The sequence below is a fragment of the Camponotus floridanus genome, unplaced genomic scaffold (genome assembly GCF_003227725.1).
Source record: "Camponotus floridanus strain SB8 unplaced genomic scaffold, Cflo_v7.5 scaffold19, whole genome shotgun sequence".
NCBI lineage: Eukaryota > Metazoa > Arthropoda > Insecta > Hymenoptera > Formicidae > Camponotus > Camponotus floridanus.
The window spans coordinates 881,120-903,985 of NW_020229314.1; the positions used below are offsets into that span (position 1 = coordinate 881,120).

The window sequence follows — 22,866 nt, forward strand, 5'->3', positions numbered from 1 at the left end:
TACCGCTATTTAAACCGTATTTACGCCGCTTTTAGCGAATGATTCACATCGCGGGAAAGTTTGCCGGTATCATGTCCGAGATGTATCCTGTTCTTCTCGCGAGTCATAGTACCTCGCTCTCGGCTCTTATTGTTTCTCCTCGGCGTAGGATCGCGCCGATAATGCTTGCGTGATTCGCACGCTCTGACGACGATGCGATGTCGCGGTATTCCCGGCGCCGACGGTAATGACCGCGCCGTCGTAATTGTTTTAAATGCCAACGAGACGTTTACGCGAAAGTGCTATGTGTGCGTGAAATTAGAGGAAGTATGTAACCTTTTTAGTCGAGTCCTAGCGAAGATGAGTAGATCAAACTTTACGAATGCTAATTAATTTAAGGGGTTATGCCTAATCATGAAAGTAAAAAAAAAACTGATTTTTATGTTTTTTACATTTCCTTAATCAAGTATATCATATTGAAAATATTCCCTAAAAGTTTTAAATTATTCATATGCAAATTGACGAAGTTATAAGTGTATGTTTCACGAAGCGCCAGAATGTATAACTTTGTTTAAACACGACTATAAAACTTTGATGTTTTGAGGGCTAGTAAGCCAATATATGAAAGTTTAAATAAACTAAATATATATGGGCCCGAAATAGAGGATTCTGTGTAAATTTAAAAAATCTGCATTTTATTTAAACGTAAATTTGATACAAATTTTAAACGCATTTTTTTCGAAATCATTTTTTCACAGTCGGTGAGCGAGATATTTTGAAAACTGTTACACCGATTTTCTTGAAATTTTACAGGCTTCTTGTACATATAAAAATTTAGTAGATGAACGAAGGATTTTCTTTAATAAATACTTTTTTTACTTAATAAAAAATAAGCAACTTTTAAGTCAAAGAAGAATATCTTAGTCAAATGGTTGCCATTTTGTCCCAAAACAATTTATTGATTAATCCTTCGTTCATCTATTAGACAATTTCATATATTCACTACAGTTTATCGAATTTTTGATATCAGATGAATCAGTTTCGAATAGCACTGCTCATCACGCAGCGCTTTTTAAAAAATAATATCCGGGAGAATAGTTATAACTTTTACATTTTTTAATATTTCATTTTAAAAAATATATAAGAACATCCTTAATATTGGTACTTTTGAATAAAAATTGATTTGTAAAAAAAAATTATTACACTTCAAAAAAAATTCCCAAACATTATACCTTTTTCCATCTGTTGATTAGGCATAACCCTTAAATCTTACACTATAATTCCTCAAATTATTACAATACAATGATTTACAATACAGTGATAAACTTGACAATAAATCTCATAAAATATACGTGTCTTTATTTTTCCCTCGTTTTTGTATTAGATTTTTTAATTTAATGAAATACATACAACTTTTTACAACAAATTGATCGTTTAAGAAAATTTTTCGCGAATATTCACGAGCAAAAGTTTTTTGATATCACGCGAATCTTCTTTACTATAACGCATAAGAATCCTGGCGGAAGAAGAGGGGAATTGGCAATCGTCCTCGATGGCTTTAATTATCTTAAGTATCTTTCACGTAAAAGCTAGATTTGTATTCGCAGCGTGCTTGCAGACATTTAAACGCATTTAGAACAGTCGTGAGTTTTTCTCCATTGAATTATTCATATTCTCTGCAGGGTGCTTCGTATATATCAAGCTTGCCTCGTTTCTGTTGGAACACTTTAGTTTCGCTAATGAAACTTCTGATTTCGTTTCGCTTAATATATATCATTTGTATGCTTTATGATACTTATTATTTTACTGATACTCCGCTTCACGAGCAAAACTAGAAAACGGATTTAATATATCATAGAGAGAAAGAAAATAGCATATTTGTATTAAACTCATTCGTTGTAACATCGTTACTTTTCTCTAATGTTGGCATCGCGATTAATAATTTATATGTTATAATTATTATTTCGATCAAAGGAAAAAGCGTTACTAATTAATGGAAGGTTTCGTGTTACACTTTCGATATTATGCGCGATGATTGCGAAACTGTTCCGATTATTCAAACAGTGTATGACTCACGTGGTAATATCTTTCAACCGTAGTCGTTTATATTAAATATATTATCTCATTATTAGCGAAGCAAAAAGTTCCATTTAAAGCTATAATGCAATTTAACAAGTGCATTTGTTGCGTATGCAGGTATCTCGAGGAAATGGGACTGGTAGAACGAGAAGCCGAGATGCAAGAACTGAACGCTCCCAGGCCCGGAAGATCAAGAGACCTCTTTGGCGTTCAATTGGAGGTAAGATTCAGCGAGCAATTAACTCACTAGGCCGAAACGCGTACGAAAGATTACATAAATTGTGCGATTAAATTAATTCCTATGTTTGGCGAGTTCTCGAAGATCGAAACGAGATCGAAAAAGAGGAGCGAGCGTAACTTAATACGCGATCTCCGATATCCTTGACGAGGGCGAGAATACATTCGATCCGGAATTGGTTGCCCATTCACTCGAGAGCACGCTGATTGACTTCAATGGTCACTTTTGCCCGCGATCCTAGTGTAGGCCAGTGAGAGGCCCGACCCAGAAAGCTCATGTCGGTTCCGATACAGCAGCCAGTCATCTGAAACAGAGACAACCGAGGAAAGTTCGTTTACTGTACTCTCTTCCCTGTCACGACGATCTGATAATTGCACCTTTCTCCGCTCTTCTCGGATCAATGGACCGTGTACAAGATGCTAGTAAAGTCAGCTATTACCAGTATCAGGCTTTGGAAATTTGTTTTCCAATCATGTTTTTTTATCTATCATTTCTCTGCTTTCTATCCATTTTTGCTTGAATTAGACTAAATTATTGAATAATTATTTTAAAATAATTTAGTCTAATTCAATCAAAAATTCAATCAATAATTATTCTTAAATAATTATTCAATAATTTAGTTTAATTCAATCTAAAGCATTAATTCAAAATAAAGAAGCCATTCAGCTAAAAAGATCATTAATTCAGAAATATATGTGTAAATTATTGTATGCGACAGCTATGTTATATTATAGAGAAGAGAGAAAGAGAACAAATGCAGAGAATGAACAGAACAATAGAGAAAGAAACACTGTTGGAAAATAATTTTAAAGACAAAATTGTGCAGTAGCAAAAAATTTCATTGTAATAAGGAAATTACATTTGAAAATTGATACGAGGGATGGAAACATTGCACGCATAGAGTTATATAGGAGACAGAAATGGAAAGGCGGAACTATAATTATGCAGTAATTAGTGTACGAAGCTGAACGATCATAAACGAATGACGTAATAACTACAGGTTAGCGGCAGTCATGCGACGAAATTTCGCAATTTATCGAACAATCGTACGTGCATTGGCGCGGCCAGCATTTTAGCATTTTAATTCAATGACAGCTGAAGAATATGATTAGTGCAATTTTCAACGCTCTGTCGATATTATCAGCAAATTTATAACGACTATTAGCTTAATCTATATTTACAACAAATCGACGTTTACAATAAATTTTTATAATTCAAAAAATGCAACAAAAACAGAATAATTCTCTCTCGCGAAGGCATTGAATCCCGTTTAACCTTCAGTACGTTTCTCATAATTTACACATAGTCGATACATGTTCGATCATTCTCGGTGCGCGCTGTCATCTTTGCGAAATGACATTTACTCAGAATATCGCGCTATCAAGAGGAAAAAAACGGACGCATTTCGCAAGTTTTGCACACTTGTGTCACAACCCGGTTACGGTCCCGTGAATCCTGGATCGTTTTCACTTTTGCGCTAATCGCAAAGAATGATGTATTGTAATTGTCGTATAAAATCGGAATTATATATTCAAAGATCTAGTATCTTGTTTAATTCTTGTACATTCTTTTCTGCTGATTTGTTTTTATCGTTAGAAGGTAGATTCTGATCTTTCCTCATAAATTCAATTACGTGACAAATCAAAGTAATTTTGTACAAATTATCTTGTATTATGTATATGGACATTACAAGTGCCGTATTGCATATGGATTGTTTCCATAACGATGTAACACAGTATGTTACACGAAGTACGTATAACGGAATGAATCATTCATGTGAATACGAGCGATATCAAACATCATACTGCGCTTTGTTTTCTAAATGATGAGCCATTATTCAAGCAGTTTGATTCCGGTGGCATAAATAAAGATTGATTGTTCAATATGTGAATAATCTGATTATAAAAAAAAAAGAAAGTACATTTTCATCAATCAGATTACGTAGTTGTATAATTATAAATAATTATATAATTATAAAGATTTTTATTTTTATATAATTATAAAGATTTATTTGTCAAGATCTTATGTTCGATAATTTCATCTATTACGAATAATTCAATCATTCTAAAAGCTATCCACGAAATTTGGAGACAATTTAACTAACACAACTGAGATCACGAAGCAACGTATAAATGAGTTATGATAATGCTTCTGAAGATAAAAAGAAGAAGGCAAAGAACGCGAGTGAGCGATTAGCGTAGGTATTTAGGGACTCTTTACATGCGAACGGGCATGACTAATTAAATTAGCCGAGATGACGTGTTTCAATTACGTGTCTTTTTCCGCTTTAGATGCACGATTGGCGACATTAGATGTTAAATAGTTAAATGTTGTTGAAGCTGGCGGTTTCATGCGCGCAAATCACATTCGCTTAAAAGCGATCAAGAGATTTCGCTCTCTTCTTAACTCTCCTTTGCTAGATTTCTCCAGACTTGCCGGTTAATTTGCTTCATCGCGGATAATATTATCCGTTTCGATCGTAGCAATGTTCCGACATAACAGAATTGCGGTCGAGAGGATCGTTGAGTTAATGGAAAGCGAAATTAAGGATCGTACTTTGCCGCTGAATGAATCGACGAGTAGCCGATTGCTTGCTTGAAATGAATCGATCATTTCGAAAATGAGATATAATTTAACTCTTTTTCTCGATCCTTTGCCTGGGAAAATAAAAGTTATTAATTATTAATGCGCAGAGTTATATACAAGTATAAATGTGTATAAATTAACGTGTTGTATTAAGAAACTCGTTAATTACAATGAGATATCTTCCTCAGCATCTCAAAATTAGAATTCCGCGTGTCGGTGGCCTAAGCATGTCAATGTACAATCGCACATACTTAGGGTCATTACTTGAAAGCAAAACCGCGAAGGATTCTTGAAGTAATTACGCGGTTGCGTGCTGGGATTTAGTAATTAAAAAAAAGCGAAGCTTTCAAATGTCTACAGAGAGCTTATGCCTCGTTATGTCATTTTCTATGTGTGTATGCAGAGATTTTAGTGTAACATTGCCTTTAAATGTGTATAGTCTCTAGTTACATAAGTATTTTCCTGTATCCTGAGATAGAATACGTTGCGGCCAAATATCGTCGTAAACGTACACAGAGAAAAATGTATACTGTATTCAAGTAAATATTATTTATTTTAAGTATATTACAAGTTTGTATATCCGCACATATACCATAAGCTCATCGCAAGCATTAAATTTAATTGAATATATTCTGAATTTTAATAAGTGCAATATTTTAATCGAGAATATTAAATTAAAATAAAAATTTGATTTGCTTACTACATAAAGTTGGCGTAAAGTAAATTGGATTTTTCTTTGACACAATTTTACAATATTCTTGAAGAGAAAATAAATTCTTCTTTCATATACATGATAATGAGATTTTCTAACACTTGGAATGAGTATATTTTAAGTCTATTGTCAAGAATATATTTGTTGTTGAAGAAAACTATTATTTAAAAAAAGAAAAATAAATTGAGTAATCGCTTTTCTTGACAGTAGAATGATATTTTTTTCTGTATAAATCGAAAACAATTTTTCAATCTTTAGATTTCTTATCTACATTTCATATATCTGCGTTAGTTTATATTATTCTTTAAAATACTCTTTTTTTTCTCGTCTTTTATCGTCGTAAACGTATACAGAGAAAAATGTATACTGTATTTAAGTAAATATTATTTATTTTAAATATATTATAAGTTTGTATATTCGCAAATATATCACAAGTTTACCACAAGCTTTAAATTTAATTAAATATATTCTGAATTTTAGTAAGTGCAGTATTTTAATTAAGAATATTAAATTAAAACAAAAATTTGGTTTGCTTATTACATAGAGTTGACGTAAAGTGATTTTTTTTATACAACTTTATAATATTCTTGAAAAGAAAATAAATTCTTTTTTCGAGTACATGATAATGAGATTTTCTAACACTTGTGATGAGTATATTTTAAGACTATTGTCAAGAATATATTCTTTGTTGAAAAAAACTATTACTTAAAAAAAGAAAAATAAACTGAGTAATCGCTTTTCTTGGCAGTAGAATGATGTTTTTCTCTGTGATATATGCGAGTGCAAAGATTTTATGCAATCCCCAGTGCTACCAGCATTTTATGGATCCTACGAAGGGTGCCTGCTCGAGTAAAGTGATAAAATATCGATAACAATTTAATTACGCGGTAATTGAGCGATTATGCATAAAATTCGATTTAACAAAACATTCATCCAGTCACGATAAAAGCAATCATTTTATTTTCCTGATCTCTCAACTTGGCGCAAGGATGCGCGATTACGATAGATGGATAATAACTCGGTGCCTTCATAATCAGCATCGTATCGCAGCGATCTTTAATAACCAGAGTCAGTGTACCAAGAAGTTGCGCAATGTTTTATTTCGACAGACGGCCAAGTCCATTCCGTATCCGTTTTACGATGCAACTGTCAGCATTATTTGTCATAAAGTGGAAAATTTAATAGAATTGTAGTTCATATTTTAATATATATTTAAGTGTAGAATACTGAAATAAATTCGTGTCTGCAGTGAGCGTGAAGATAAAATGACAATATAAGGACAACCCTTATTGAATATAAATATTTTTGGGCGATATAATCATAGCAAGATGATTAAAACATTTGTTAAGAAAATATATAATAAATAAGTAGTTGTAATTATATATTTTTGGAAAGTAATAATGCGAATTTTGATTTCTTTTCTTAAGACGATCGGAATTTTGTCGACTAAAGTTTGATCCCTGATCAAGTTTGTTTCGACACTTGTGTGTCGCCTTGACTTGACTCGACTTATCGAAGTTTGTTCATACTTGTAAGATAGTTTAGACTGCGAGCATTGTACTTCGACGACGGACATGTTTCCTCACACGTCCTGATCTCAGAAGCGTTCGGAAACTTCCGGCGATCGCGTGAATATAATCGACACGCTACGCAATCACGATTTCCGACTGATAGCGGACTGAAAGATTCTCCAAGGAAGTTCTGATTATCTCTCGAAAAACTTTTCGGGCTGAAACAAAGCCACGTGACTCTTCAAGTCTCTTCTCTCGAGGACCTCTAGAGACATTCGATTGAACAATCGAAGTGGCGAGACTTTATTAAAGTGAAGCAAATGTAACCATTTGTGTGCAACTTACTTGTTGAAGTAAATTCTCAGCTTTATAAGCACGTAGAAGGAATGGAATTTTCACTTGTAAAGAAATTTCTTTTGTATTTTCCGAAACGATATCTATTGGCATATGTGTAGAATTCGAAACGTCTGCAACTCATTGTCAGTTTGAGCTTTTCGTGACGCAATAAAATTTTATTGTACACAGAAAGAAAATAAGTGTCAAATCATATACTTAAACTAACGCGTTCATTGTTTCGTATATACGCAACAATTTATAATCTTCTTAGAAGAATTTAATAATTTTAACTTTTAATTAATATTATAATATCTTATTATAATATTAATATCTTATTTTAATATTGTAATTGTCAAGAATATATAATTATTTAATTTTACTTTAAGATAATTATAATCTTTGATTTAAAAATGTTATTTTCTATCTAATATTGTGTCTTTTACATTCAAGAAAATTAAATCTTAAATCATAAGAATATATTTTTCTCGATTAAATTATATAAAATTTCATTCAAGTAAGCAATTGAATTTTTCTTTAATTAACACAATATAATTTCATTTCAAGATTTCCATATTAAAACTAAATATATTTTCAAAACGAGAATGTCCTTTCTTTCTGTGTACATTATGTAGAGATAGTTCTCGACCAATTTCTAAAATATAGCATACTTTGCGTGAAAACTATATGTTAAAAAGATTTAGGCAAGTTACAATTCGCTAAACGAAATATTTTATTTTTCTCAGAATGCAGGAAAGTCTATTCTTTTTTTATATAAGTTTTTTACTTACAGAAATATTACACAAATTAAGAATTATTTCTGTAATGGTATATAATGGTGCGTGATGTATCAATTTCCGTTCTGTTGTTCACATGTTGGACGGTAGAACATGAGGGAAATATAAACTTGTTAGTAGAAAATTATAATTTCATTATCGCGTATTTTTTTGATTTATCGCTGAATGTTACGCCGCCTCCTGATGTACAGGATAAGATAAATTTTAAATTATTATACGCAAAGGTGCACATCGTGATGTACTTGTAAATACTGTTTGAATCGAATTCACTTGTACCGCCTGTGAGACTCGATATAATTTAATTTCTAACTAGTATAAATATTTTACTACTATAAAGTCTAATTTCTCTTTACTATAAAGTCTAATTCTTGTATGGCTACTAATATCCACATAGATCCTGATGATAATGTAATTATACATATATAGTAATATATTTCGATAGAAAAAACAATATATATAATTGTCTTCTATCGCGATTATAACTGATAAATATTTATTATATAGTTGATGATTAATTAATTTGTTGGGTTGTCACAACAACGATAGATAATTTTATGTTGAATATATTCGATTCTCTTTTCCTATTTGTTATATATTATTTTATTATATTCTTTTATTTTTATAAATATAATATTTTCTGCGCACAATGTATTTACATCCACAGTTCCTTTATTCTTTTAGCACATTTCTGGCCTTTCCCTTTTATCATATTTTTCTTTTTACCATCCTTTTACCATCTTTTCACCATTTCTCTATTGATTTATGTCGTTTGGGCTTGCGCCTCTCATACTTTAATTTATTTTATTGATCCTTCTAATTTCATTTTAATCATTCCATATTTACTGTCAGATTTCTACTTTCACGAAAAAAAGTAAATGCTTATGAAAAAAAAAAACATAGAGAGATACGCATAGCGTAGAAAGGAGAAAGGATAAGGGGGAATGTAGAACGCATCTTGGCAATATCTCTTACAATTTTACCCTAATGATCTCGATGGGGAACCGGTTAATGATGGATCGATTAAGAAGAACTGCACGACACGCATTCGCGAACGCATCTCGCAAGCTTCCACCTCTTGTCGCGAATTCGCGCACGTATCATCCGGCAATAATAATTTATACAATCGCATAAAGGGAGGAGAAGCGCTCTCGCAATTATGGAACGCATAATTTCGCAGGCGCGATATCCTTCGTAGAGCGCAGTGAGCTTAGACGAGTCGTTATCTATGCGGCTATCTTCCCGGCTCGGGCGCGTATGTGTACGCACGTGCGACACGCATGCACGCACGTGACGAGTTATCCGTGTGTGAATGCAGCACAATGATTTACGTGTGCACGTGCGTGAGCACGTATCTGCACGCGTCGTTGCGTACGAGAAGAGATTCGCACGATGCATCTCGTGCGCGGACGAAAGCGAATTCGTTATAAACGTAAATGCAAACATGCGAGAGAGCGCCATTTTTTCGGAGCGTTTAGAACGAATATACACTTCTTCGGTCTTGTTCTTTCACTTTTTATATTCGAAATTAATATTTTTTAATAGAAAATATAAACAAGAAAGTGCTACACGAGTAAAAGGAGTTTCAAAATTTAATATAATTATTGTAATTATTGTCTTTTTTTGTTTACAAAAGAATGCATAAGTTTTTACTATTATCTCGTCTTTTATTGTCTATTTGAGATTATTAATAATTTTGTTTTTTAAACTTGTCGAAAAAGTGATTATTCGATTATTTGTTTTTGTATAAACAAGAAGATATAAAAGAGAGATAAGAAATAGAGTCAACAGGCTCGATCGGTAGTTGATGAAGAAAACAGAAGATCTGAATACCAACGTGCGATTGCTGAAGGAAGAACTGTATTGCCATGAGTTGATATAGTCTTACGTTGCAATATTCCCTCTTTTATCGAATGCGTTCTCGGATGATAAAAATAACAGATTCTTCCTTTGCGACTGGAGCAACAGCAGGAAATTAACCAGCATGGAAAGCTCTTTTTTTTAAATAATTTTATTACCTTTAAACCTAGGACAGAAACTTTGAAAAATTGATATTTTTTTACAAAAAAAGTCATGCTGTGTCTTTTAAAATTTTATAGGGTGACAAAGGGTTTTCTAGAAAATCATTTTTTACCTTTTACATGATAAAGTCTGTAAACTCCTTTGTTAGAATTTGTACCAGCATCTAAAAGTCTACATCCTTCAGATAACGAACTATTTTTCGAGAAAATCAGTATGATGGCTCAAAATACGATAGATCAAATATGCTTGAAGTGTTGCAATAATTTGTTGTCAATTGTAGTGTTAAACAATGTTAATTTTATTATCAACACATTCTCAGTTGCACTACAGTTCAAGTATGTATTTGATAAGAGATAATTCACAGTTCAAGTATGTATTTGATAAGAGTAATTTCGTAAAACAAATATACTAATAATAGAATTGTTGGATATTTTAACAGAATCAATAACTGTTAACGACTAATTTATAATTATTGTTTATGAGAGGAGGGAATATACAACAATAATATATAACTATTAATTATATTATCGTTAGACATAAAATACGAGATATTAATCTTCTTTTGGAAAGGAATTTTTCTCTCTCTCTTTTTCGATCGCTATTTCAAAATTTGACATTTCGACTTATATGTACTTACATGTACGATTAACAATAGATGTGATGTATCGAACATTTACTTATTGAAATGCTATTTCAGGTCACTTCGTTACTCTTGGAAGGAGAGCGCCGCAAATTGGCAGTCTTGCAAAGGGAATTGCAAGTAGCCCTCGAGGAAGGCGGAAGCGTAAAGGTGAAGGAAAAACAGCGACAGGAATTACTTCACGCTATATCGTAAGTTTTCTTTAAAAATCCCTTAGCGTGTAAACTCATAGATATTACTGATATATCTCAGAAACGAAAATATTTGAAAATCAGCATATGTGAAATTCTTTTCTAATTTAGAATGCTGTACATGGTTTTTCACATAATTCAATTATTTCCTTTTAAACAGTTTTAATACCGGGTGTTTTCTCGCGTGTGTGTGTGCTGGTACATAATATTTTAAAAATCTTTTCACGCGTAATAATTTTTCTCTCTAGAAAAAGTTTTCATATACATTATGTATGTATATAATGACAAGGAAAATAATTTTATGTACAGAGGAAGCTTTTTCGAATAACGGATTCACTAAGAGGCAGATAAAACGCGAACTAAACGCGAACTTTACGTTAGAACCGACTCCCATGGGAGCTTAACTTGTAAAAGATTTAACGCGGGCGGTGCCGTGACGGAGTAACAATTTTATCGCAGCACTTTTACACTCTCATCAGAAAATATTTCATCGCGTTACCCTTAGCATACTCCTTAGCATAATGCTCAAGCGAACATAACGACCGAAATTACTTCCTAACGAAGCTTAACTCATTAATACTAATTGTAAGGTTTAAACTTTTCAGTTTACGGGATATACAAAATTACAAAGTGTTCCGCAACTTTTACATTAACGTATCGTCGCGCGTAAAGTTCAATTTCGCGACTCATCGTAAATAGTTCGCATTCGACTCCATAATGAATCGACTCGGAAGTGGAAGCACGACGCGGTTCCCAGGGGCCCTGCTTTACCTTATTTTGCAAATGCTTTCGGAATTATTCCCGTCCCCTCGCGTTATATAAACGGACGAGAGGCGCTGGAGCAACGTTCTGAGAAAGGGTACAGGTCAGCGGGATGCCAGACTCCTTTATTTCACGCGTACTAACGGCCAAGTTGTTTGCGCAGCTACCGTCTCCTCGCGTTTGCGGTATCCCACGTCGTGTTTGCACAAGCCGGCCCTCTCGTAGCCGGCTAGCTCCTTGATTATGCAGCACTGATAAATTTATGAGACAGCGGATATCGCTAGAACTTTTATCGACCTTATCTCCGATGTGCATTTAACGAGATCGCTCCGGAAGCACCGTACTTGATGATCTTTTTTGCAAGGTTGAGATCCGAGGTTTAGCTTGTGCATCGGTCAAATTTTATCGAGGTGACAACGATTCATTTTTTCAGAAATTATTAACTAAGAAGAATTATGAGATCAAAGTGTAATAAATGCAAAATTTCATATCGATAAAAGTGCCTTTTACATATTCATTATTTCGGGATTATTCTACGATGATATATTCCTACCATGGTCGAGGCAAGAGAAATTGCGTGAAGGAAAAGAAAGGTTCTCGGGTCGTGGAACCTAGATACTTTGCGGCGGAAATCGAATGCGTAACCTTTGCTTAAATCGATTCGACGGTAGTGCGAAAATTCCTTTGAAGAGAAAGTCTAAAGGAAAAAAAAAAAGGGAGTCTCGATAACGCTTATGCAAATTTGCTCGATAAAATATGTATAAAATATGTATAATGTTCTAGCATATTATGTGAAATATTAAATTGAAAATTATATTTATAATAAATTTTTTGCCTGCGATAGATATGATAGTCATCGAAATAAATCATACATACATCACAATCGATATATTGTTTGCCATCAAATCTTTAAACAAAATTTTTAAACAATCTTGATTTTTACCAGAAAAGTATTTAAAAGTATTATAATATAATGTAATAAATATGTTGAATCAGCTTAAATAATAAATTCTAGACAACGATTTCTTTAATTCTTTAACAGATAGGTGGGATGTGTATGTTTTAAATATTTTGCATAATTTCGTTTATCTACAAAGTCTAATTTTCTTTCGTGAGAAAGAAATAAAACAGTTATATTATATAAAAATACTTATATTGTTTAATAATTTTTGAGAAATGTTAAAAAATTTTTATTTTAATGCTGGATATTAATAATTTGGAGAAATCTACATTTAAAAAAAAATATCTAAATCTCTAATATCGTGAAAATCTGAAAAAAAATACAATTTTTCACATTCATAATGCAGTCTTGAAATATTGAGTAACATGATGGATATCAATATTGGCTGATATTTTATATTCATTTAAATTTTTGATATTTTACATTAAATTCTAGATAATGCCTTAAAATATATAAAATATCATTTAATGCTGCTAACACCTCTACGGGTTCTCTCGACGAGAGCATTTCCTATACAGTGCGTTATTAGCAAAGTCTTTGTAAGGCAAGATTAGCATGTTATCGCTGTAGCTCGTTGTACGTTGTTTGAGGGTCCTGCAACCGCTTTCAAAATCAGCTCAATCGACAAAAAAGCCCATGCGATACCTTGCCCGTGCAATTAATTCCCTTCCGAACTTTACTGCACCGTCAAGTTTCGGAGAATTTCCGGAATAGACGCGGAACTCTGCTCGCTCTTGTATTCGGTCTTGCGCTTGCGAGTGCACAGGATCGTCGCGTGAGAAAGAAGGCGAATGTGAGAGAGCCCTAATTTATAAGATTGTTTGCTTTCCCGTAATTGCCAAAGTTGCTCGCGCGAGAAACTTTTTCAGTTTGTAAATCACCGGCTGAGAGTCCCTTGGAAAATGAGCTAGTGGGCCGTGAGAATGCCATCTTCCTCTCGTTATGGCGGCTCAGGCTTCTAGCCAAGGAATTGCGAGGCGATAGCCAAACTGCTCGTACGACTTCTTACGAGCACTTTGCGCTTTAAAATGGTACTTGAATAGTGTCGGATTTTCCTGCGAAACTCTTACAAATTTTCTCGAAAATTTTATTTACGACACCTTCGGTTTTACAGTACGTTATTATAATATTCCTGATAATTATATTGTCCTTGATATATCGTAATTTCATTTATATTATAATGCATTTAATTTTGTCGCAATAGAAGAAGCTCGTATTTTGCATTCTTACTTATGTTTTTATTAGAAACTATTCTTTTGCTTTCTGCAGGAAGATCCAAGGGCAACACGAGCAACTCGACAAGGAGTACAGAATTCACGCTGCTGGTATTCTCTTATGCAACTCAAGGGGCTCCGGAAAGGTAAGGATAGACGTTATTATTATTTTTTTTACTCATGATTCTCAGAAGACAAATGATCTCTTTTATTATTGCGCGACGAATTATCGTCTTTCGCGAAACTCGAACACTGTCGTTCGTTGACATTTGATGCTCGAGTTTTGCTCCTTGAATCTGGTCGACCGTTTCTTCGAGATAACGATGTCGCACTAATCGACATTCTCATCAAAGTACTTTCATAAATGTTCTACTTCCGTCCAATTTTCATGAATTTAACGCGGGATATCTCCGCCTAATTAAGCTTTCGTTTAATGACGGGCTGTCATTAAACAAATAAATAAAAATGCCCTCAAGAACAATATTTAAAGAGATACGTAAAAATAATGGCGTTAATCATTAAAATAATCTATTTGTTATATATAAAACTCTTTTTATTTATAAAATTTATTTTGAACAAGATATTTGCTCCACATTGTTTTTAGCAATTAAGTTTATTTACGTATAAAATGCATAAATATTTTACATTCAGCATCGGCATTCTTTGTTTTTAAAACTGTGTTAAGTTCTTATTTTTTACAAAAACAAAATATTTTTATTAGTATATCATATGCAGCATTGCTGTAAATATAAACGTTGATTGGATACTCTTCTAACATTGGAAATTAAAGGAATACCGAGAGATACTTTCGTTCATTTTTTTACAGCTTCTGAATTATTCCGATTAATTAGAAAAATTTCAGATTCCTTGTGCTATTATACTGAAGAGGAAGATAAATGATTCTTTCCTCGCAAAAGTTATTACTATGAAAAAAAGAAAACTTTAGAGAACGAGTGCTTTTTTTGAAATCCCATTGGTCTTGCCCCTTTATTGCCACGCTTGATGTCTCTAACAATCACTTCGCTTCCAGGAACTATGAAGAAGCTTTAATAAGCTCCGGTAAGCTGTTATTAGACTCGGTACATAATAGACTATGTCTTCCTCCGTTCCACTTTGCATCGTCGGACTTTCAAACGACACTCGCGCGCGTGTCGCGCTCTATTCTTATCATTAAATAATCTTAATGCAAGAAATTTATAAGGGGCTAATATACAAATCTCTTTCCTTACTTATTCGATAATTAAGTTTCGTAAAGCATTAACATAGTTTCTTGTTATGAATTCTCGTCACCGTTATAATTACGTTCTTTCTTTGAAAGTGAGTTCCACGGGAGCTGTAACGCTAACGACACCGTGAGAATATAATGAATGATAACGGTATCTACTTGTTATGAATTTTTTTGTAAAATTGGATTGACTATTACAACACACTTTGTTTTTCAAATTATTAATTATAATATCACGCGCAAATTTTAATGTTGTTAGCTACACGTTAATAATAACTTATAATTGCCTATAATTATTAATTCATATTATACGTTTCTTAAAATAAAAAGCTCTCCTTAAGATTGTTAAAATTGTTAAAACAAACTATGATTGCATGATATTATCATTTTTATATGTAGGTTTTTCAATATTTTATGAATTCTAAACAAAAAACTTTTACTTTAATAATTTTTCAATTTAATTAATTAATTACATTAATTTTTCAATTTAATTAATTAATTTTTTAATTTGAATAATACAATAATAAATAATGTTAAATAATGTTAAATTTAATCATTAACATATCGTATCGCATTTTGATATGTTGGATGTATCAATATATATTTCGAATAGATGTGTGGAAATGGCTCTTTTACTGGGTACGTTAGACTAACACTCATCGCAAGGGTGTGTTTATTTTTAATTTTTTCCAAAGCCCTTTAAATTTTTTTCTTTTTCTCCAATATTTTTCTTTAAATAAAAAAATACATTCGCGATTTTTTTTTTATTTTTGATACATATGTTCGGATATAATGTAAAGCCAAAAATTGAAAGATATATATTTTTTCAAATTAGCTCGATACAAGGCACATAATTCTGACCCACTCTATAAAAATATTTTATATATCAAATTTTTATGATATTTATAATACTTGTATAATCATCTATTTTTTTTCATATTTTATATTTAATTTCAAATATTGACGAATTTTAATAACAAGTATAATTTTTTTTAAAGCAAAAATCTTTTTAAAATATCTTTGCTTTAAGCTTCAACAGTTAAGATTTTTTTCAACATTTTCTTTACTTGATTATAAAATATATCGAAACTTTGAAAAGAAATGTTCAATTTCCGAATGTGTAATAAAAATACATATGTATATACGTATCCTTTATCTCGAATTATTCTATAATACGTCCGCATGTGCAACCATAATATTTAAAAATTTAGAAAAAATATTAAAATATTACAAAAAATGCGATAAAATGTGATACATATTGAAAAAACGAATTGAAACACAATTCACATAAACAGTTATTAAATATGATAGTGTTGACATACATGGCATGCATAAACGTCATTTGCAAAATATATAAGGGCTTAAAATTCACGGGCGGTTTATTCGTCAGCAATAAACTTCAGGCGATATTTTGTTAGCTTAAAGGCGATGTGAATGCATCGCCTAAGGAATGAGCGAGTTTGCCGAGAAAATCAGTAAGATAGACGACCCGTGCTTTGACATTATACAACGAGACGCTTCGGCCGTAATATATTCAATTTCTATTCCTTCCTGCACCGGAGCTCGTCTCACCTTTTAGTAAACGAAGCCTTGGCTATCATCGCGCTATAAATCCATTTACCGTCAAACTTTTTAGTCTATATTAATATCAGATACTAATTCCCTACGAAATGGCATGCAAATTGAATCGACATTTCTTATTTATACACGTATAGTGTTTTGTGTGTGTGTGTGTGTGTGTGTGTGTAGATTTATAAAAATATGGAAATTTAATTTTATACATACTTTTTTATACATAATTCCGATAATGTAAATTATTCTCTACTCGAATAACTCCAGAGATGGAATATCTGACTCATCGTCCTTAGACTTGGAATTTTTTAATAAAAAGTCAATGTGATACGTGACGTTGAATTATCCGTTATATAACGAACGATCCTATCGAGTTTCTTGTTACCGAAGGGAAGCGTATAGTCCAAAAGAGCATTTAACTTTCAAGAACATTGGCGCGCGGAACAAGATAAACCCCTTGGGCGTTTCATCGCTGAATCTGCCGCGTAATAGATTCAATTTCTTTGGTCACTACTTCTCCTCGTTCTCCTTACTTCCCGTCCTCTTCTTCCACGAGTCCGGGCTGAGAGAACCATCTTCGGTAAATGAAAGTTTGGCGGGATTATCGCGCTTTCACGAGAACGAAATATAGCCGCGCCGGGTACCATCGCGCACCCTTCGAAACGTTCGAGGGTCGTCGATTCTATCTCGAGCTTAGCATCTTTGAGCTGCGAGAGAAACTAAAGCTCCCAGGAGTTGTGGATTCTAAATCAGAGTACGGTAGGATGGCGAAGGACGTTATAACGTCATATGGCATCGAAAAATGGGGTCGTATTTAGGTCATCGCGGTTTCAAGTAGGCAATGGAGTTTTGTGTTGAAGTAGACGGTAAAGAATAAGGATTCTGAAAACGGCAAGAAATGCACGCCGAAGAAATGCAAAGAGCAATGGAAAAAAAGTCAGAGAAGACACGTCGAAGAAATGTGCGCATTGTGACAAAACGAATGAGGCGGGAGGGAGAAAGGAAAGTTCGTGAAAAATAACAAAAATGATGCAAAACGCTCGATGTTTCGAATGGAAACGCAACCGAGTGAATTATGCGGCAGGGAAACTACGTAAGAGCTGGACGACATTGAGAAAATCGAGAGACAGAGAGAGAGAGAGAGAGTGATGTAACGGGAAGCTGAACAGGCTGTCGACGGTAAATCGAGATGTAAGATACGAACCACCAGCAACAAAAATAGATCGGTTTCGCGAAACTGAATAACGACGCTTACCAACCGCGAGCACGTCACATTCTTCCTCACGTCCTCTTCTTTCCCTCGATTTCCTTCCGGCCATCCTTCCTCTCTTTCGCGGTCATCTTATTCTATTCACGTTCGACGGACGAGGACGGGATGCATTAACGGTGTCCAATTACAGGACAGTACTTTGGCTGCGGGTCAGGCGCATTACCTCGTCTTACACTTAAAGAGAAGTGACGATACTGTTATCTAGAGTGCGAAAATAATCAATTAATTTGCAAGTATACGTACACAGAGAAAAATATCATTCTACTGCCAAGAAAAGCAATTACTCAATTTATTTTTCCTTTTTTTAAGTAATAGTTTTCTTCAACAACGAATATATTCTTGATAATAGTCTTAAAATATATCCCAAGTGTTAGAAAATTTCATTATCATGTACACGAAAGAAGAATTTATGTTCTCTTCAAGAATATTGTAAAATTATGTCAAAGAAAAATCAAACTTACTTTACGCCAACTTTATGTAGCAAGCAAATCAAATTTTTGTTTTAATTTAATTTTCTCGATTAACATACTGTGCTTATTAAAATTCAGAATATATTCAATAAAATTTAATGCTTGTGGTAAACTTGTGATATATTTGCGGATATACAAACTTATGATATACTTGAAATAAAGAATATTTAGTTGAATACAGTATACATTTTTCTCTGTGTACGTTTACGACGATAAAAGACGAGAAAAGAAAGAGTATCTTAAAGAATAATATAAGCTAACGCAGATATATGAAATAGATAAGAAATCTAAAGATTGAAAAATTGTTTTTGATTTACACAGAAAAAAATATCATTCTACTGTCAAGAAAAGCGATTACTCAATTTATTTTTCTTTTTTAATAGTTTTCTTCAACAAAGAATATATTCTTGACAATAGACTTAAAATATACTCATCCCAAGTGTTAGAAAATCTCATTATCATGTACACGAAAGAAGAATTTATATTCTCTTCAAGAATATTGTAAAATTATGTCAAAGAAAAATACAAACTTACTTTACGCCAACTTTATGTAACAAGCAAATCAAATTTCTGTTTTAATTTAATTTTCTCGATTAAAATACTGTGCTTACTAAAATTCAGAATATATTCAATAAAATTTAATGCTTGTGATGAACTTGTGATATATTTGCAGATATACAAACTTGTAATATACTTAAAATAAATATTTACTTGAATACAGTATACATTATATTTTTCTCTGTGTATAGATTAGTGTAGTCCGTCTCCTCTTTAAGATATGTAAGGGCATGATATTCATGCCTTTAATATATCCTGAAATATTCGTGCGTATCTGAATACAATATTGTTAACAGAATATTAATCGGACAGTTATTATATTGATTGTGATAGAACACTAATTTTAATCATTGTATTATATTATGTCATACAACTGCGAATTTTCCGCACTTTCCGAGGGATATGATTAAAACTCCGTACAGTACTAATTAGGATTTATTATTAAAAAGTAAATATGCGCGAACAAATCATATTATCGATGAAAATATTATTAATGTAATATGATAGAATATTATTACATTGAGAATGAATTATAATCAAACGTTGCAGTTATATTGAAGAAATAAAAAATGTGTACTGTGGTAATCGAATGTGAAACTGTGTGATGAAATTGTACCAATGAATGGAAAGATTAATAATTTGATATTGAATCGCTTCGCGTCTCCGTGGCACAATGCGAATTTTGATTATTCGAAATAGTTTATTAAAACAAGCAACGGGAAATTTTTCATGCACGATTTGTCAAAAAACAGCATACATGTAGTGAAACAGATGATCTTTATCTTATTACGAATTAATGTCAAATAAGAGTAGCTTCTAGCTTCTCTCTTTGATGAGTAAAAATTTTTATGTATTCGATTTATGAGAAGAAATTAATTTCAAGATATTATTATTACGAATGACTTAATAAAAATATATAAACACACTTTTTATATTAAATATAAAAATTTATATAATTTAAAAATAATATATTTTAATATATTACATTTTATGTATGAAGAAAATATGTTAATGTCATTTCTTTATCTATTTGTTTATGAATTAGATACAAATTATTATTTAGTTATTATTGCACTAATTTAAGGATTTTCATTATTTTTATTATATATAACAGTTTATCCTTGCTTATTTTGTATCAGGCTGTTTCAACTGAAAATCATGAAATCTTGCAGCCGCAAAAAACATAATAGAGGAACAAAAATAACGTTTCAATAATAGTTCAGTAGAAACCGTTATCCATCAGCTTGCGCAAAAGTTGTTAAATTTCTTCTCATATGAAAATCAATATTTGAGATGGTACTTTGAAGCAAATGTCCTTTGTTAGATTGTCTCCGTATGATTGAACTTTGCATTTCTGTCGCTCACAGTACGGAAATTCATGTTCAACGAACTATCGATGACTGTCAGAGTTGCTGTTTTATTCCAATTTCGAACAAATTTTCCTCGGACATTTATCATACTCTATTTTTTGATCATGTTGTGCGAATGCGAGCGAAAAGTTTCAAATATAACACATTGCAATTTTTAAATTTACTGCGACTCGATACTTCCGTGGAAAATATCGATAAATGAAAATGGATTATACACGTAACCATACTTAGGGAAGACGTGTCGAGAGAGAAATCGGATTTTTCTTCCAACTGTGAAGGAATATAAGATAAATTAAAGAATATCGTCAGATTCAATGTATTATAAAAGTATAGATAATAAACGAATTGCTCTAGAAATTTTCACAGATTAAATTTTTGTATCCAATTTTTTTTTAAAGTGACGTAAATATATAACGCAGGAAACATTAGTTATTCATTTAATATCAAATAAATTTTGCTTATAAGAGAATTTTAATCGAAAATTATTAACAGAGGAAAATAGCGTCTAATTAAATTTTTAATTTTACAAGCTAATTATCAGAAATAAAAGTGCGAATAGTACATTTTTTATGGATTTATTATTGATGTAATCTCTGTAAATTAAACTGATTATGAGATGCAAATTAAATATTCTGTAAGATGCGGAAAAAGAGAAGGTAGGTATTAATATTAAACGAATATTTGTATGAAGAAAAAATGTTATATAATACATACAGCTCGATGAGATATAAACTCTTTTAAAAAATGGTTATTTGGATATCTCTTTTAGTTTTTCCTTTACTCATATTGATAAATACACATATGCGCATTGCGATATTTACAAAATATCATTAAAAATATCAGATGGATAAGCGATATTACAAAAGAAAGAAAAGAAACTAAAAATAAAAGCGAATTGAAAGTAAACTTTGTAATATCTGCACAGTTTTTGTAGAAATTTTTAAATAAAACTTGCACGCACAATATCGGCTTTTAAACAATTACAACTTATATGGGAACGATTCATCGTGGTTTATCCTATAGATGGAAAATGTGGAAATCAATTTTAACAACGTTGCGATACAGGAAACGAGAAAAATCGTCCGTGTACTGCGCGACTGTCGCGATAACGAGGAATACAACAATGAGATCGGGAAAGGCATCAAGTAAGTTTCGTTTCAATTGTATTTGTTGAGAAATAGAAGCGGATCATCGCGATTGCTGTTCCATTCTGAGAATCTTCTTGTTGGCGACGAGCGACGTCGTAAAAAAAGTGGAAGCGTCGTTGAAAAGAACCGCGAGAAGTTTTAACGACGAGGTCCGTTTTGTACGCGCGCGAAAATGCTTCTTATACTTATCTACGTGTGATGGCGCGTTTCTTTTTAATTAAAAATTTATAGTGTCTTCTGGAATAGCGGCAATTCCAATTCATAGATTTCCTCGGTATTTGCTCGTGTAAATGATTGGATCGGTTCATTGGCAACCTGAAGAGAACGAGAATCGAGACACGTTGACGATAACGATAATCGTTGGCGTGTAACGATGCTCTTCTATCCATTCGGCATGAACTCCTTGGATCGTGAAAATGATTTATTCACATGTGGTTTTAACAGAAGGCAATGATTTCTAATTGAATTTCATATGTCTTTTACGTCATGCGCTCTAAGCTGCAGAGAGATATGCTGTGGCATCTAGCAATTATCATATGACAATTATATAGTCCTTTTCTAATTGTTTTGCATTGTTTAGAAAAGCAATTTAACACAAGTTTACATTTTTCAAAAAAATTGTGTTATGCACATAATGAAGACATCTATATAATATAATATCTTAAATATTTAAATATACACACATTATTGTTTTTCATTCAACAATTGTAACATTTATTTTTAATTTTTATATGTACATACATATACTTCTGGACAAAATTAACGTATATTTTTTTTCACTTTTTCTTTAAAAGCTAATATTTAAATTTTAACGAAAAATTTTAAAGAAAAAGTGAAAAAAAATTTTGCGTTAATTTTTTTTGTTCAGGAATATATAAGCTTTAATGTACGTTTCTAATTTTTTTTAAAAGACAGTCTTAATTATAATCCACATCACATATAAATAAAAAAATATAAATAATTTTAAAATACTTTAGCTTGACAAACAATCGAGTGTTATTTTATATAAATAACAATAGAAGAAATTGCATTTCTCTGCAACCTTGTATCGTTATGCGTTTAAAATTACTGATTCCAATTTTTGTACTAAACATTTTCATCAATTTATTTAAAATTGAGTGGCCGAACAGCGCAAAATTGCTTCGCTCGATTATTAAGCTGCAACATAAGCAATAAGTTTTTCTACTTGTTCTGTATAACTATGTTCCAGAAGTTTTTTCTTTCTTATTAA

The 22,866-nt window shown here is 32.1% G+C and overlaps 1 protein-coding gene across 1 annotated transcript in view; it reads left to right on the forward strand.

The window, feature by feature from the left end:
• LOC112637652 overlaps positions 1-22,866 on the forward strand; it is a 94,441-nt gene that overhangs the window by 34,998 nt on the left and 36,577 nt on the right. The window contains exons 2-4 of the mRNA XM_025407799.1: positions 2,176-2,278; positions 10,952-11,085; positions 14,078-14,168. Of these exons, the coding sequence (XP_025263584.1) occupies positions 2,189-2,278; positions 10,952-11,085; positions 14,078-14,168 (315 nt within the window). The 5' untranslated portion in view covers positions 2,176-2,188. The remainder of the gene's footprint in view (positions 1-2,175; positions 2,279-10,951; positions 11,086-14,077; positions 14,169-22,866) is intronic.